General features: G+C 41.6%; 1 protein-coding gene across 2 annotated transcripts in view; it reads right to left on the minus strand.

The window, feature by feature from the left end:
• Positions 1-18,506, minus strand: part of AsnRS (asparagine--tRNA ligase) — a 160,454-nt gene that overhangs the window by 63,929 nt on the left and 78,019 nt on the right. For both annotated transcript variants that reach the window (XM_071665065.1, XM_071665064.1), the window contains 2 exons: positions 9,250-9,446; positions 4,139-4,280 (listed from right to left, as the gene is read on the minus strand). In XM_071665065.1, the coding sequence (XP_071521166.1) occupies positions 4,139-4,280; positions 9,250-9,446 (339 nt within the window). The remainder of the gene's footprint in view (positions 1-4,138; positions 4,281-9,249; positions 9,447-18,506) is intronic.

Here is an 18,506-nt window from a genome sequence, read left to right on the forward strand (position 1 = left end):
ATGGATTTAATTCCTGGGCACAACAGTCATATCTACAGACCACTCAGCTCTTCAGCCTCCCCTTAAGGTGGGTGAATAAACTGGGCTTGGGCTAAGGTATACATAGGTAGTATGTCTGAGGAAAGAAACCTGGATGTTCTGGCTGCGAGTGAAACAAAATTCAAGGGAAAAGGGAGGAATGGTTTGGAAACATCTTGGGAGTTAAGTTAAGGGCTGATAAGACAAAAAGAGTTAAGGAAGGAGAAGCACTACTGCAGGAGTTGTGGGAATAAGTGATAGAGTGTATGGAAGTAATTTCAAGATTTATGTGGCTAAAACTGAAAATGGATGGCAAGAGATGGGTGATTACTGGTGCTTATGTATGTGGTCATGAGAAGAAAGATCATGAGAGGCAAGTGTTCTGGGATAGGCGTAGTAGTGATGAATTTTAGAACAAACATTGATGGGTTTTCTGTACATGATAAACTTACACTTTTCTATTCCTATGGATCATGCAATCTAAAAATGGTAACATACAATTAGATCTAGCATATAAAGAAAATCCATCAATGTTTGTTCTTATATTCATTATTACTCAGCTCAACATAAGAGAGTTAAATCATCATTCAAGTTGATGTTCTTAAGACATTATGCATATGCAGTCAAGAATTTATTAATGATGAGTTTGAGAAGATATATTCTATTGGATCCAATTAAAGTATCCTGTATCTTTCACTGACAAAGAAATCATTTTACAGAGTACATCCAAACCTCCCTTTGATATCAAGAATCTTTTAGTTCTCTCTTTTAGTGATAATCTAAAATTACTTCTAAGATTGCTTGAATACGTTAATGTGAATGTAGACTTCAGCAATAACAATATTTTTTTTTCATTTATTATACTTTGTCGCTGTCTCCTGCATTAACGAGGTAGTGCAAGGAAACAGACTAAAGAACGGCCCATCCCACTCACATACACATGTATATACATACACGTCTACACACAGCACATATACATACCTATACATCTCAACGTATACATATATATACACACACAGACATAAACATATATACACATGTACATAATTCATACTGTCTGCCCTTATTCATTCCCGTCGCAATCCTGCCACACATGAAATGACAACCCCCTACCCCCGCTCTTGTCCTCTCACTAACCCCTGACTTTACTCCCAAGACATTTCCAAACCACTCTTCCCCTTTACCCTTGAGCTTAGTTTCACTCAGAGCCAAAACATCCAGGTTCCTTTCCTCAAACATACTACCTATCTCTCCTTTTTTCTCATCTTGGTTACATCAACACACATTTAGACTCCCCAATCTGAGCCTTCGAGGAGGATGAGCATTCCCCGCATGACTCATTCTTCTGTTTCCCCTTTTAGAAAGTTAAAATACATACATACACTTATGTATATCTTTCTTTTTAAACCAGGTATTCCCAATCAATCCTTTTTCAGGACAAATCTACAAGCTCTTCAACATTTCTATTTACAACAATGAACACCCCATGTACACCAATTATTCCCTCAACTGATACAATACGTACTCACCTTTGCATTCAAATCAGCCATCACTATAACCCGGTCTCATGCATCAAAACTACTAACACACTCATTCAGCTACTCCCAAAACACTTGCCTCTCATGATCTTTCTTCTTATGCCCAGGTGCATATGCACCAATAATCACCCATCTCTCTCTATCCACTTTCAGTTTTACCCCTATCAATCTAAAGTTTACTTTCTTACACTCTAACGCATACTCCCATCACCCCTGTTTCAGGGGTAGTGCTACTCCTTCCCTTGCTCTTGTCCTCTCACCAACCCCTGACGTTACTCCCAAAACATTCCCAAACCACTCTTCCCCTTTACCCTTGAGCTTTGTATCACTCAGAGCCAAGACATCCAGGTTCCTTTCCTCAAACATACTACCTATCTCTCCTTTTTTCTCATCTTGGTTACATCCACACACATTCAGACACCCAAATCTAAGCGTTCGAAGAGGATGAGCACTCCCTGCGAGACTCCTTCTTCTGTTTCCCCTTTTAGAATGCTAAAATACAAGGAGGGAGGGTTTCTAGCCCCCCCGCTCCCGTTCCCTTTAGTCGCCTTCTATGACATGTGAGGAATGTGTGGGAAGTATTCTTTTTCCCTTATCCCCAGGGATATTTATGTATATCTCTCTTTTTATACCAGGTATTCCCAATCACCAGTCTTTTTTCAGTATACAAATCCACAAGCTCTTCAATAATTCCATTTACAACAATAAATACCTTACATACACCAATTATACCCTCAACTCCCACATTACTCATCTTTTCATTCAAATCATCCATCACTAAAACCTGATCTCATGCATCAAAGCTACTGAGACACTCACTTAGCTGCTCCCAAAACACTTGCCTCTCATGATCTTTCTCCTCATGACTAGGTGCATAGACACCAATAATCACCCATCTCTCTCCATCCACTTTCAGTTTTACCCACATCTAGAATTTACTTTCTTACACTGTATCACATACTCCCACAACTTCTGCCTCAGCAGTGCTACTCCTCCTTTAGCTCTTGTCCTCTCACCAACCCCTGACTTTACTCCCAAGACTTTCCCTAAGCACTCTTCCCCTTTACCCTTGAGCTTTGTTTTACTCAGAGCCAGAACATCCAGGTTTCTTTCCTCAAACATACTACCTATCTCTCCTTTCTTCTCATCTTGGTTCCATCCACACACATTCAGACACCCAAGTCTGAGCCTTCGAAGAGGATGAGCACTCCCTGCTCGACTCCTTCTTCTGTTTCCCTTTTTAGAATTTGAAATACAAGGAAGAGAGGGCTTCAAGCCCCCCTTCTGCACCCTTTAGTCGCCTTCTATAACACGCAGGGAATGTGTGGGAAATATTGTTTCTCCCCTATCCCCAGGGATAATATACATACCTTGTTTTTATCCACATTAACTCTCAACTCTCTCCTTTCACATACTCTTCCAAACTTAATACACAAGCACTGTATCAAATCTGCCAACAGCACTGCATCATCAGCAAACAACAATCGACTCATTTCCATCCCCAGCAGACTGTACATCTGCTTCTCTCTAAGCATTGGTTTTTATGGATATGGAGCTTGTTATTAAATGTTAGTATTATGTTACCTTTTCACTAACCCTTCACAATGAGCAAATCAGGATACCGGATGATCCTCTGGGAAGTATAGACCTAGGTGTAGTACCAGCCTTAAGAATGTTTTACCTGATACTTAAGAATTATATCAAATGTGTTTACAGTGAATACCTCACTTATATAACATTATATAATTCCATCACTGTGGCCCAGTCTTGAACTCTGCAATCTGTAACCTCTTTTATGCTACCATCCACAGGATGGGCAGAATGCATAAAGTAGTGTCTTTTGCAGCAAGAAATGAAAAAAAATAGCCACACAAATCTAAAAGAACAAGGACTATATTCTTATCATCAGAAAGCCTTGATACCCATTCACACACTTTCTCCTCTTTTTCATTTCTTAAGAATGCCTTTTATATCCATTTTTGCTACTAAAATCAACAAAATGTGCTATTTCAGGTGGGGCCTCTATATCTGTTAAAGGTCAACCTAATCAAAGTATACATAGCCTAAGATATGGATGGTGCAGAGGCAACAACTCCCCATAACAAGTTTTGCATGCCTGTGTAAGTAAAATATGAAGGATAAGACAGGTCTGAATAACTGGGGCTGGGAACACTGCTCAAAAAAATTCCTGCAAAACATGTATGCCTGAATGCATTTGATGCACATGTAAACAAGAGAGAACAGAAATTCCACATGGTATTTTGAAACAGACTACAGAAGAAAAAGAGTTAACATTAAAGATAAACAAACTGTAAAGACTAAAATAAAGGGATGGATAAGTGAAAGAGTGGGAGCTTTAACTAAAGAAAGATTTGGTGTAGGAGGAGCAAATGACAATGGTGATAGACTAATCATACACACAATGTATGCTGCAGAGGGATAGCATGTTTATTTACAAAATGGAGACATACATAACTTTCAAGTTTCGAATCAATAAAAGTCTGAGAAGAGAGAAAGAGTGCTTTTTATGGTTTTAGATACAAGATTTCAACAGTTTTCTTTTTATGAAGTAGAAAACTAACCAAGTCTTCAAGGCGGTCCAACAAATCATCAAAGGTGATAAAAGGACATTCTGCTTCAATGTGAGTGAAGGCTGCAAGATGACGACGAGTTCGAGACTGCTCTGCTCTGTAGGACTGCTCAATGCAGAAGACATCTCCAAAGCTGATCAGAAAATAAGTATCAGGAGCAATATATAAAGCAGTGTATTCTTCAGTTAACTCTACAAAAGTCTTCACGATATAACACTATCCTGAACTTAATATGATGTTTGTTAATATCTAAGATAAACAGAAAAATCAAGACAAACTTACAATAATGTTTACATCTAATGCATAAGAGCTTTTCTGCCTTAAATAATTTTTTTTTCACATTTGACCCAATTTCCTACATAAGCGAGGCATCACCAGGAACAATTGAAGAAAGGTTGCATTCGCTCACATCCATTCTCTAACTGTCATGTGCAATGCACCAAAACTACAGCCCCCTCAGACCATATCAGTCTAATTCTTTTTTTTTTTTTTTTTTTTTTTTTATACTTTGTCGCTGTCTCCCGCGTTTGCGAGGTAGCGCAAGGAAACAGACGAAAGAAATGGCCCCCCCCCCATACACATGTATATACATACGTCCACACACGCAAATATACATACCTACACAGCTTTCCATGGTTTACCCCAGACGCTTCACATGCCTTGATTCAATCCACTGACAGCACGTCAACCCCGGTATACCACATCGCTCCAATTCACTCTATTCCTTGCCCTCCTTTCACCCTCCTGCATGTTCAGGCCCCGATCACAAAAAATCTTTTTCACTCCATCTTTCCACCTCCAATTTGGTCTCCCTCTTCTCCTTGCTCCCTCCACCTCCGACACATATATCCTCTTGGTCAATCTTTCCTCACTCATCCTCTCCATGTGCCCAAACCACTTCAAAACACCCTCTTCTGCTCTCTCAACCACGCTCTTTTTATTTCCACACATCTCTCTTACCCTTACGTTACTCACTCGATCAAACCACCTCACACCACACATTGTCCTCAAACATCTCATTTCCAGCACATCCATCCTCCTGCGCACAACTCTATCCACAGCCCACGCCTCGCAACCATACAACATTGTTGGAACCACTATTCCTTCAAACATACCCATTTTTGCTTTCCGAGATAATGTTCTCGACTTCCACACATTCTTCAAGGCCCCCAGAATTTTCGCCCCCTCCCCCACCCTATGATCCACTTCCGCTTCCATGGTTCCATCCGCTGCCAGATCCACTCCCAGATATCTAAAACACTTCACTTCCTCCAGTTTTTCTCCATTCAAACTCACCTCCCAATTGAATTGACCCTCAACCCTACTGTACCTAATAACCTTGCTCTTATTCACATTTACTCTTAACTTTCTTCTTCCACACACTTTACCAAACTCAGTCACCAGCTTCTGCAGTTTCTCACATGAATCAGCCACCAGCGCTGTATCATCAGCGAACAACAACTGACTCACTTCCCAAGCTCTCTCATCCCCAACAGACTTCATACTTGCCCCTCTTTCCAAAACTCTTGCATTTACCTCCCTAACAACCCCATCCATAAACAAATTAAACAACCATGGAGACATCACACACCCCTGCTGCAAACCTACATTCACTGAGAACCAATCACTTTCCTCTCTTCCTACACGTACACATGCCTTACATCCTCGATAAAAACTTTTCACTGCTTCTAACAACTTTCCTCCCACACCATATATTCTTAATACCTTCCACAGAGCATCTCTATCAACTCTATCATATGCCTTCTCCAGATCCATAAATGCTACATACAAATCCATTTGCTTTTCTAAGTATTTCTCACATACATTCTTCAAAGCAAACACCTGATCCACACATCCTCTACTACTTCTGAAACCACACTGCTCTTCCCCAATCTGATGCTCTGTACATGCCTTCACCCTCTCAATCAATACCCTCCCATATAATTTACCAGGAATACTCAACAAACTTATACCTCTGTAATTTGAGCACTCACTCTTATCCCCTTTGCCTTTGTACAATGGCACTATGCACGCATTCCGCCAATCCTCAAGCACCTCACCATGAGTCATACATACATTAAATAACCTTACCAACCAGTCAACAATACAGTCACCCCCTTTTTTAATAAATTCCACTGCAATACCATCCACACCTGCTGCCTTGCCGGCTTTCATCTTCCGCAAAGCTTTCACTACCTCTTCTCTGTTTACCAAATCATTTTCCCTAACCCTCTCACTTTGCTCACCACCTCGACCAAAACACCCTATATCTGCCACTCTATCATCAAACACATTCAACAAACCTTCAAAATACTCACTCCATCTCCTTCTCACATCACCACTACTAATTCATTCTACACTAAACATGCCTCTAACCCTACTGAATGCTCAGGCCCTGATAACCCAAAGCTTGTTCAAATCCATCCTTTGATCTCCCCTCTGTTTTCCCCTAAGATGTTCATAGGAAATAAACTTGTAACAAAGGCAAAAATGTACTGCAAGAAACCAGGGCATGTTATCATTGAGAAAACGTCAAGATAAAGAAAAAAGTACAGGACAGAAGATACCAAGGGACAAAAAATAGTGGATGAATAGAAGAGCATGGGAAAAGAAAAAGGACAGTGACAAAAGGGGCAAGAATAAGAGTTGGATGAGAAAATAAATGCAAGATGTAGAAATAATTAATCCAACAAAAGAAAATAAAAAATAAATGAAGAGAGTCATACAACAAGAAGAAAGAAACCTAAAGTTAAAGATGAAGAAATCAAAGACTGGATTCCTTAATGTAGGAGAAAAATATGAAAATGACTCCAAAGATATATCTGGGATGTTAAGTGAACATCATGAATCAGCATTTAGCTTAAAAAGCATGTAAAATTGAATAATGAACCACTGAAACAATGTGATGAAAATGCACTCACTGATACTGAAATATTGCTTAGAAAAAATTCATCTCCAGGACCAGATGGAATTCTAGAAACATGCTCCATACAACACACAAACAGCAGTAGCAAACCCAATGATGCTATTATCAAGGCAATCCTGGATGAAAGCTTAACATTCACTTTTGGGACATGTAACAAAAAATAAAGGAGAATCCAAGCTAATACCTAAATGATGAAGACTGGTTAGCTTGACCTTCCAAGTCATAAAAGTCATTGAAAAAGTAATGAAAAGGCATATTAGAGCATCTAATCAGGAACAAATACAAAGGGTAACACACATTTGTATCAAGAGAAAGTAGGCAATCTAATTATTAACTCACTACAGTGACAAAGGCAAAGAAATTGAATGAACACCTTTTCTCGATTCTGCAAAGTATTTGACAAAGCAAACCATTAAATTACACTAGCATAAGTAACTACACAGAACATTATGGGTACGAAAGGAAGATGGATCGGTGTTTCAAAGAGAGAGTGCAAAGTCAAAGCAAAAAGAACCCATGTCCAAGGAAGATCTATCTTGGGTGCCACAAAACTTTTTATAAAACTGACATCAAAAATTGAAAGCAAAGCAAAGGAATGCAGGTAAAGAGCTTTGCTGATGACATCAGAGTGAGCAAGATGATTGATAAATATACCAGATGAAAAAAGAGACACAATTTAAAAATGAGAAGTGAAGCTGATGGTGTATAATGAAGATAAATCATGATGCAAGTATCCGGAAGCAACTGAGAGAGTGTGTCAGCAGTTCTGATGCAAGAGACTCAGTATTAGTGATGGGCGATTTGAATGTGAAGTGAGTTATGTGGCAGTTGAGGGTATAATTGGGGGGCATGGGGGTATCCAGCTTTATGACTGGAAAAGGTGGCCAGCATGTGGAGTTGTATGCTGAAAAAGTACTAGTGACTGGGGTATCTTGTTTAAAAAGAGGGACATATACAAGTATATATGTGAGTGGGAAAAGGTGGTTAGTGGGATCAAATATTAAATGATAGGCATGCAAAAGAGAGACTTCTAGGTGTAAGTGTGCTGAGAGGGGAAGCTGGTGGGATGTCTGATCAATATCTTTGGGAGGCTAGGGTGACAATTTGTAGAGGTTTTTGGAAAAGGGGTAACAATATCAATGAGAGGAGTGGTGAAAGTATGTGAGCCAAGCTTAGAAAAGAAACTTATGTGATGAAATACCAGGAGAAATTGAATGTAGAATGGCAATAGGTAAAGGTTAATGAAGCAAGGGGAGGTGGGTGAGGAATAGGAGGTACTCAGGAAAGCAGTGATGGCATGTGCAAAAGATGCATGCATGTGGGTGGTGGCAGATTAAGGGTAGTCAGTGGTGGGATGAGGTAAAGTTGTTAGAGGACGAGAAAAGGGAGGCATTTAGACAGTACTTACAGGGAAGGATTGCAAATGATTGGGGATGTATAAGAGAAATGGCAGGAGTTCAAAAAGAATTGCAGATAATGAAAAAGAGGGCAAATGAGAGTTGGGGTGAGCAAGCATCAGTAAACATTAAGGTAAGAAGGCATTTTGAAGGAAGATAAATAATGTAGAAAAAAATAGAACAAATAGGAATACTGGTGAAGGAGGACAAATGAGGAAGCGGTAACAGGTAGTAAAAAAGTGAGGGAGAGATGGAGTCAGTATTCTGAAGGACTGTTGAATGTGTGTGACAATAGGGTGGCAGATTATGATATTTGGGTTGAGGTGGTATGCAAAATGAGTGAGTCACAGAGACTGATTTGGTGAAGAGGGAAGAGGTGGTGAAAGCATTACATAGATGAATTGCAAGGTGTATGGAGTGGATAGTATTGCTACTGAATTAATTAAGAAAGGGGATGTCTTAATGTAGTTGATTGGTTAATTGGGATTTTCAATGTAAATAAGGATCATGGTGAGGTGCCTTAGTATTGTGAGAATGCATGTTTAGTGCCACTGTATAAAAAGTAAAGGAGGATAAAGTGTTCAAACTATATTCAAACAGGTATTTAAATAAAACTTTGTCAACTTATCAATTACCATATAAGAGGGTATCATCAAGGTAAAAAGAAAATGGTGTCAGTAATTTTCATTAGCACACTGGATCCATCCTAGAATTGCTGTTGATTATATTGAGGTGACAGATTGATAAGAGCAACTTACTAAGCACAACATCATACTCACCTTGGAATACAAGTCTCAAGATAAAGCTGACTGGACTGTGTAAGATAAGCCTTTTCACCAAAATAGTCAAAATCAAACAACGTTGAGCCTCCTTCACACTGTGTCTGAACCAGCGTTGGGGGTGACATCCACTCATAGCCTCGGTCAGTGTAGTGGTCAACAAAGGCCTTCATTAAAATGGAGCGCAATCGTAGAGCCTTCAAACAAAATAAATAAAACCTGTGTGATGAAATCTACTAGTTCAGTTATGAAATATGAAAACCACTGCATATGTTAGCACTTTCAATTCTGCCTTTGAATGGAGATCTGAAGATTACTCTACTTAAAAACATAAAGAAATTATACTCTGAAGGACAGACTTTTCCCCACTTCAGGTATCATCTTTTCCAACAGCACAAAATATCGCTCATCTGAGGATTGCTAGACTACACTTTCTTTTGCTACTAAGGAAAAGTGGTCAAATGTTATTTCCCAAAAAAGACCAACAAATGTACATCAATCTCTATAAAGCCAAAGTCCTTTCACCTTCCCAAAGCCATCATTAGCACTCTCCAATCCATTCATCTCTGCACATTACTATCCTATATTATTACTTCTTTTTTATCATACATGAATGCAGTTTCCTGCATCAGCGAGGTAGTGCCAGGAAACAGTCATAGAGAGATCCATCAACACTCAACCACTTTTTTTTATCATTATACTTAATCGCTGTTTCCCACGTCAGCGAGGTCGTGCCAGAAAGCAGACGAAGATTGGCTCATCCACTCACATACATACACAGACATATACATATATACACATGTACATATTCACACTTGCTTGCCTTCATCCATTCCTGGCGCTACCTCGCCACACAGGAAATAGCATCCCCAACTTCTGTAAGGTAGCGCCAGGGAAAGACAAAAAAGGCCACATTAATTCACACTCAGTCTCTAGCTGTAATGCGTAATGCACCGAAACCCAGCTCCCTATCCACATCCAGGTCCCACAAACCTTTCCATGGTTTACCCCAGATGCTTCACACACTCTGGTTCAGTCCATTCAGGCAAGAGGTCAAGAGAAAGGTGCAAGAAGTGAAAAAAAGGGCAAATGAGAGTTGGGGTGAGAGAGTATCAGTAAATTTTAGGGAGAATAAAAAGATGTTTTGGAAAGAGGCAAATAAAGTGTGTAAGACAAGAGAACAAATGCAAACATCGTTGAAGGGGCCTAATGGGGAGGTAACAACAAGTAGTGGAGATGTGATGAGATGGGGTGAGTATTTTGAAGGTCTGTTGAATGCGTTAGATGATAGAGTGGCAGATATAGGGTGTTTTGGTCGAGGTGGTGTGCAAAAAGAGAGGGTCAGGGAGAATGGTTTGGTAAACAGGGAAGAGGTAGTGAAAGCTTTGCGGAAGATGAAAGCCAGCAAGTCGCTTGGTATTGCAGTGGAATTTATCAAAAAAGGGGGTGACTGTATTGTTGACTGGTTGGTGAGGATATTCAAAGTATGTATGACTCATGGTGAAGTGCCTGAGGATCGGTGGAATGCATGCATAGTGCCACTGTACAAAGGCAAATGGGATTAGGGCGAGTGTTCAAATTACAGATGTATAAGTTTAGCGAGTATTCCTGGGAAATTATATGGGAGGGTATTGATTTAGAGGATGAAGGCATGTACAGAGCATCAGATTGGGGAAGAGCAATGTGGTTTCAGAAGTGGCAGAGGATGTGTGGATCAGGTGTTTGCTTTGAAGAATGTATGTGACAAATACTTAGAAAAGCAAATGGATTTGTATGTAGCCTTTATGGATCTGGAGAAGGCATACAATAGAGTTGATTGAGATGCTTTGTGGAAGGCATTAAGAGTATATGGTGTGGGAGCAAGTTGGTAGAAACAGTGAAAAGCTTTTATCGAGGATGCAAGGCATGTGTACGAGTAGGAAGAGAGGAAAGTGACTGGTTCCCAATGAATGTCGGTTTGTGGCAGAGGTGTGTGATGTCTCCATGGATGTTTAATTTGTTTGTGGATGGGGTTGATAGGGAGGTGAATGCAAGAGTTTTGGAGAGAGGGGCAAGTATGCAGTCTGTTGTGAATGAGAGGGCTCAGGAAGTGAGTCAGTTGTTGTTCGCTGATGATACAGTGCTGGTGGCTGTTTCGGGTGAGACTGCAGAGGCTGGTGACTGAGTTTGGTAAAGTGTGTGAAAGAGGAAAGCTGAGTGTAAAGTGTGTGAAAGAAGAAAGCTGAGAGTAAATGTGAATAAAAGCAAGATTATTAGGTACGATAGGGTTGAGGGACAAGTCAATTAGGAGGTAAATTTGAATGGAGAAAAACTGGAGGAAGTGAAGTGTTTTAGATATCTGGGAGTGGATTTAGCAGCGGATGGAACCATAGAAGCGGAAGCGAGTCACAGGGCGGGGGAGGAGGCGAAGGTTCAGGGAGTGTTGAAGAATGTGTGGAAGGCAAGAACATTATCTACAAGCAAAAATGGGTATGTTTGAAGGAACAGTGGCTCCAACAATGTTATATGGCTGCAAGGCATGGGCTACAGATATGGTTGTGCGAAGGAGGGTGGAGGTGTTGGAAATGAGATGTTTGAGGACAATATGTGGTGTGAGGTGGTTTGATTGAGTAAGTAATGAAAGGGTAAGAGAGATGGGTGGTAATAAAAAGAGTGTGGTTGAGAGAGCAGGTGTATTGAAATGGTTTGGTCACATGGAGAGAATGAGTGAGGAAAGATTGACAAAGAGGATATATGTGTCAGAGGTGGAGGGAACGAGGAGAAGAGGGAAACCAAATTGGAGATGGAACGATGGAGTGAAAAAGATTTTGAGTCAACAGGGCTTGAACATGCAGGAGGGTGAAAGGCGTGCAAGGAATAAACTGAATTGGAACGATGTGGTATATTGGGGTCGACATGCTGTCAATGGATTGAACCGGGGCATGTGAAGCGTCTGAGGTAAACCATAGAAAGTTTTGTAGGACCTGGATGTGGAAAGGGAGCTGTGGTTTTGGTGCATTGTTGTCTTTTCCTAGTGCTACCTCGTGCGTGTGTAGGGGGAGGGGGGTGTCATTTCACGTGTGATGGGGTGGTGATGGGAATTGAATAAGGACAGCAAGTATGAATTATGTACATGTGTATATATGTATGTCTGTGCATGTATACATATGTATACGTTGAAATGTATAGGTATGTATATACATATATACACAGGTACATATTCATACTTGCTGGCTTCATCCATTCCTGACACCACCCTGCCACACACGAAATAGCATACCCCTACCCCCCGTACGTCGAGGTAGCCAAAAGAACACAAAAAAAGTCCACTTTCATTCATACTCCGTCCCTAGCTGTCATGTATAATGCACCGAAACCACAGCTCCCTTTTCAGATCCAGGCCCCACAGACCTTTCCATGGTTTACCCAAGATGCTTCATATGCCATGGTTCAATCCAATGACAGCATGTCAACCACAGTAAATCATATCATTCCACAATTCACTCTATTCCTTACAAGCCTTTCACCCTCCTGTATGTGCAGGCCCTGTTTGCTCAAAATCTTTTTCACCCCATCCCTCCACCTCCAACGTGGTCTCTCACTTCTTGTTCCCTACACCTCTGACACATATAGCCTCTTGTCAATCTTTCCTCACTCATTATCTCCATGTGTCCAAACCATTTCAACACACCCTCTTCTGCTCTCAACCACACTCTTTTTATTACTACACATCACTCTTACCCTTTCATTAGTTACTCGATCAAACCACCTCACACCACATATTGTCCTCAAACATTTCATTTCCAACACATCCACCCTCCTCCACACAAACCTATCTATAGCCCACGCCTCGCAACCATATAACACTGTAGGAACCACTATTCCTTCAAACACACCCGTTTTTGCTCTCCGAGATAACACTCGCCTTCCACACAGTCTTAAATGATTAAAGAACCTTTGCCCCCTCCCCCACCCTGTGACTCACTTTCATTTCCATTGTTCCATCTGCTGCTAAGTCCACTCCCAGATATCTAAAACACTTCACTTCCTCCAGTTTTTCTCCATTCAAACTTACATCCCAATTAACTTGTCCTTCAGCCCTACTGAACCTAATAACCTTGCTCTTATTCACATTTACTCTCAACTTTCTTCTTTCACACAATATATCAAACTCAGTCACCAACCTCGGCAGTTTCTCACCCGAATCAGCCACCAGCGCTGTACTATCAGTGAACAACAACTGACTCGCTTCCCAAGCTCTCTCATCCACAACAGACTGCATATGTGCCCCTCTCTCCATAAGTCTTGCATTCACATCCCTAACCAGCCCACCCATAAACAAACTTCCCGCATCAGCGAGGTAGCGCTAAGAAACTGACAAAGAATGGCTCATCCATACTTAGAAAAGCAAATGGATTTGTATGTAGCATTTATGGATCTGGAGAAGGCATATGATGGAGTTGATAGAGATGCTCTGTGGAAGGTACTAAGAATACATGGTGTGGGAGGCAAGTTGTTAGAAGCAGTGAAAAGTTTTTATCGAGGATGTAAGGCATGTGTACGTGTAGGAAGAGAGGAAAGTGATTGGTTCTCAGTGAATGTAGGTTTGCGGCAGGGGTGTGTGATGTCTCCATGGTTGTTTAATTTGTTTATGGATGGGGTTGTTAGGGAGGTGAATGCAAGAGTTTTGGAAAGAGGGGCAAGTATGCAGTCTGTTGGGGATGAGAGAGCTTGGGAAGTAAGTCAGTTGTTGTTCGCTGATAATACAGTGCTGGTGGCTGATTCATATGAGAAACTGCAGAAGCTGGTGACTGAGTTTGGTAAAGTGTGTGAAAGAAGAGAGTTGAGTGTAAATGTGAATAAGAGCAAGGTTATTAGGTACAGTAGCATTGAGGGTCAAGTCAATTGGGAGGTAAGTTTGAATGGAGAAAAACTGGAGGAAGTAAAGTGTTTTAGATATCTGGGAGTGGATTTAGCAGCGGATGGAACCATAGAAGCGGAAGCGAGTCACAGGGCGGGGGAGGAGGCGAAGGTTCAGGGAGTGTTGAAGAATGTGTGGAAGGCAAGAACATTATCTACAAGCAAAAATGGGTATGTTTGAAGGAATAGTGGCTCCAACAATGTTATATGGCTGCAAGGCATGGGCTACAGATATGGTTGTGCGAAGGAGGGTGGAGGTGTTGGAAATGAGATGTTTGAGGACAATATGTGGTGTGAGGTGGTTTGATTGAGTAAGTAATGAAAGGGTAAGAGAGATGGGTGGTAATAAAAAGAGTGTGGTTGAGAGAGCAGGTGTATTGAAATGGTTTGGTCACATGGAGAGAATGAGTGAGGAAAGATTGACAAAGAGGATATATGTGTCAGAGGTGGAGGGAACGAGGAGAAGAGGGAAACCAAATTGGAGATGGAACGATGGAGTGAAAAAGATTTTGAGTCAACAGGGCTTGAACATGCAGGAGGGTGAAAGGCGTGCAAGGAATAAACTGAATTGGAACGATGTGGTATATTGGGGTCGACATGCTGTCAATGGATTGAACCGGGGCATGTGAAGCGTCTGAGGTAAACCATAGAAAGTTTTGTAGGACCTGGATGTGGAAAGGGAGCTGTGGTTTTGGTGCATTGTTGTCTTTTCCTAGTGCTACCTCGTGCGTGTGTAGGGGGAGGGGGGTGTCATTTCACGTGTGATGGGGTGGTGATGGGAATTGAATAAGGACAGCAAGTATGAATTATGTACATGTGTATATATGTATGTCTGTGCATGTATACATATGTATACGTTGAAATGTATAGGTATGTATATACATATATACACAGGTACATATTCATACTTGCTGGCTTCATCCATTCCTGACACCACCCTGCCACACACGAAATAGCATACCCCTACCCCCCGTACGTCGAGGTAGCCAAAAGAACACAAAAAAAGTCCACTTTCATTCATACTCCGTCCCTAGCTGTCATGTATAATGCACCGAAACCACAGCTCCCTTTTCAGATCCAGGCCCCACAGACCTTTCCATGGTTTACCCAAGATGCTTCATATGCCATGGTTCAATCCAATGACAGCATGTCAACCACAGTAAATCATATCATTCCACAATTCACTCTATTCCTTACAAGCCTTTCACCCTCCTGTATGTGCAGGCCCTGTTTGCTCAAAATCTTTTTCACCCCATCCCTCCACCTCCAACGTGGTCTCTCACTTCTTGTTCCCTACACCTCTGACACATATAGCCTCTTGTCAATCTTTCCTCACTCATTATCTCCATGTGTCCAAACCATTTCAACACACCCTCTTCTGCTCTCAACCACACTCTTTTTATTACTACACATCACTCTTACCCTTTCATTAGTTACTCGATCAAACCACCTCACACCACATATTGTCCTCAAACATTTCATTTCCAACACATCCACCCTCCTCCACACAAACCTATCTATAGCCCACGCCTCGCAACCATATAACACTGTAGGAACCACTATTCCTTCAAACACACCCGTTTTTGCTCTCCGAGATAACACTCGCCTTCCACACAGTCTTAAATGATTAAAGAACCTTTGCCCCCTCCCCCACCCTGTGACTCACTTTCATTTCCATTGTTCCATCTGCTGCTAAGTCCACTCCCAGATATCTAAAACACTTCACTTCCTCCAGTTTTTCTCCATTCAAACTTACATCCCAATTAACTTGTCCTTCAGCCCTACTGAACCTAATAACCTTGCTCTTATTCACATTTACTCTCAACTTTCTTCTTTCACACAATATATCAAACTCAGTCACCAACCTCGGCAGTTTCTCACCCGAATCAGCCACCAGCGCTGTACTATCAGTGAACAACAACTGACTCGCTTCCCAAGCTCTCTCATCCACAACAGACTGCATATGTGCCCCTCTCTCCATAAGTCTTGCATTCACATCCCTAACCAGCCCACCCATAAACAAACTTCCCGCATCAGCGAGGTAGCGCTAAGAAACTGACAAAGAATGGCTCATCCATACTTAGAAAAGCAAATGGATTTGTATGTAGCATTTATGGATCTGGAGAAGGCATATGATGGAGTTGATAGAGATGCTCTGTGGAAGGTACTAAGAATACATGGTGTGGGAGGCAAGTTGTTAGAAGCAGTGAAAAGTTTTTATCGAGGATGTAAGGCATGTGTACGTGTAGGAAGAGAGGAAAGTGATTGGTTCTCAGTGAATGTAGGTTTGCGGCAGGGGTGTGTGATGTCTCCATGGTTGTTTAATTTGTTTATGGATGGGGTTGTTAGGGAGGTGAATGCAAGAGTTTTGGAAAGAGGGGCAAGTATGCAGTCTGTTGGGGATGAGAGAGCTTGGGAAGTAAGTCAGTTGTTGTTCGCTGATAATACAGTGCTGGTGGCTGATTCATATGAGAAACTGCAGAAGCTGGTGACTGAGTTTGGTAAAGTGTGTGAAAGAAGAGAGTTGAGTGTAAATGTGAATAAGAGCAAGGTTATTAGGTACAGTAGCATTGAGGGTCAAGTCAATTGGGAGGTAAGTTTGAATGGAGAAAAACTGGAGGAAGTAAAGTGTTTTAGATATCTGGGAGTGGATCTGGCAGCGGATGGAACCATGGAAGTGGAAGTGAATCATAGGGTGGGGGAGGGGGCAAAAATCCTGGGAGCCTTGAAGAATGTGTGGAAGTTGAGAACATTATCTCGGAAAGCAAAAATGGCTATGTTTGAAGGAATAGTGGTTCCAACAGTGTTGTATGGTTGCGAGGCATGGGCGATGGATAGAGTTGTGCGGAGGAGGGTGGATGTGCTGGAAATGAGATCTTTGAGGACAATATGTGGTGTGAGGTGGTTTGATTGAGTAAGTAATGTAAGGGTACGAGAGATGTGTGGAAACAAGAAGAGCGTGGTTGAGAGAGCAGAAGAGGGTGTTTTGAAATGGTTTGGGCACATGGAGAGAATGAGTGAGGAAAGATTGACCAAGAGGATATATGTGTCGGAGGCGGAGGGAACGAGAAGTGGGAGACCAAATTGGAGGTGGAAAGATGGAGTGAAAAAGATTTTGAGTGATCGGGGCCTGAACATGCAGAAGGGTGAAAGGCGGGCAAGGAATAGAGTGAATTGGATCGATGTGGTATACCGGGGTTGACGTGCTGTCAGTGGATTGAATCAGTGCATGTGAAGTGTCTGGGGTAAACCATGGAAAGTTGTGTGAGGCCTGGATGTGGAAAGGGAGCTGTGGTTTCGGGCATTATTGCATGACAGCTAGAGACTGAGTGTGAATGAATGGGGCCTTTGTTGTCTTTTCCTAGCACTACCTCGCACACATGAGGGGGGAGGGGGATGTTATTCCATGTTTGGCGAGGTGGCGATGGGAATGAATAAAGGCAGACAGTGTGAATTGTGTGCATGTGTATATATGTATATGTCTGTGTGTGTATATATATGTGTACATTGAGATGTATGGGTATGCATATTTGCGTGTGGGGACGTATATGTATATACATGTGTATGGGGCGGGTTGGGCCGTTTCTTTTAGCTGTTTCCTTGCGCTAGCTCACAAACGCAAGAGACAGCAACAAAGCAAAATATATATATATATATATATATATATATATATATATATATATATATATATATATATATATATATATATATATATTTTTTTTTTTCATACCTCGTCGCTGTCTCCCGCGTTTGCGAGGTAGCGCAAGGAAACAGACGAAAGAAATGGCCCAACCCCCCCATACACATGTACATACATACGTCCACACACGCAAATATACATACCTACACAGCTTTCCATGGTTTACCCCGGACGCTTCACATGCCTTGATTCAATCCACTGACAGCACGTCAACCCCTGTATACCACATCGCTCCAATTCACTCTATTCCTTGCCCTCCTTTCACCCTCCTGCATGTTCAGGCCCCGATCACACAAAATCCTTTTCACTCCATCTTTCCACCTCCAATTTGGTCTCCCTCTTCTCCTCGTTCCCTCCACCTCCGACACATATATCCTCTTGGTCAATCTTTCCTCACTCATTCTCTCCATGTGCCCAAACCACTTCAAAACACCCTCTTCTGCTCTCTCAACCATGCTCTTTTTATTTCCACACATCTCTCTTACCCTTACGTTACTTACTCGATCAAACCACCTCACACCACACATTGTCCTCAAACATCTCATTTCCAGCACATCCATCCTCCTGCGCACAACTCTATCCATAGCCCACGCCTCGCAACCATACAACATTGTTGGAACCACTATTCCTTCAAACATACCCATTTTTGCTTTCCGGG

The sequence above is a fragment of the Panulirus ornatus genome, chromosome 9 (genome assembly GCF_036320965.1).
Source record: "Panulirus ornatus isolate Po-2019 chromosome 9, ASM3632096v1, whole genome shotgun sequence".
Classification (NCBI taxonomy): Eukaryota; Metazoa; Arthropoda; class Malacostraca; order Decapoda; family Palinuridae; genus Panulirus; species Panulirus ornatus.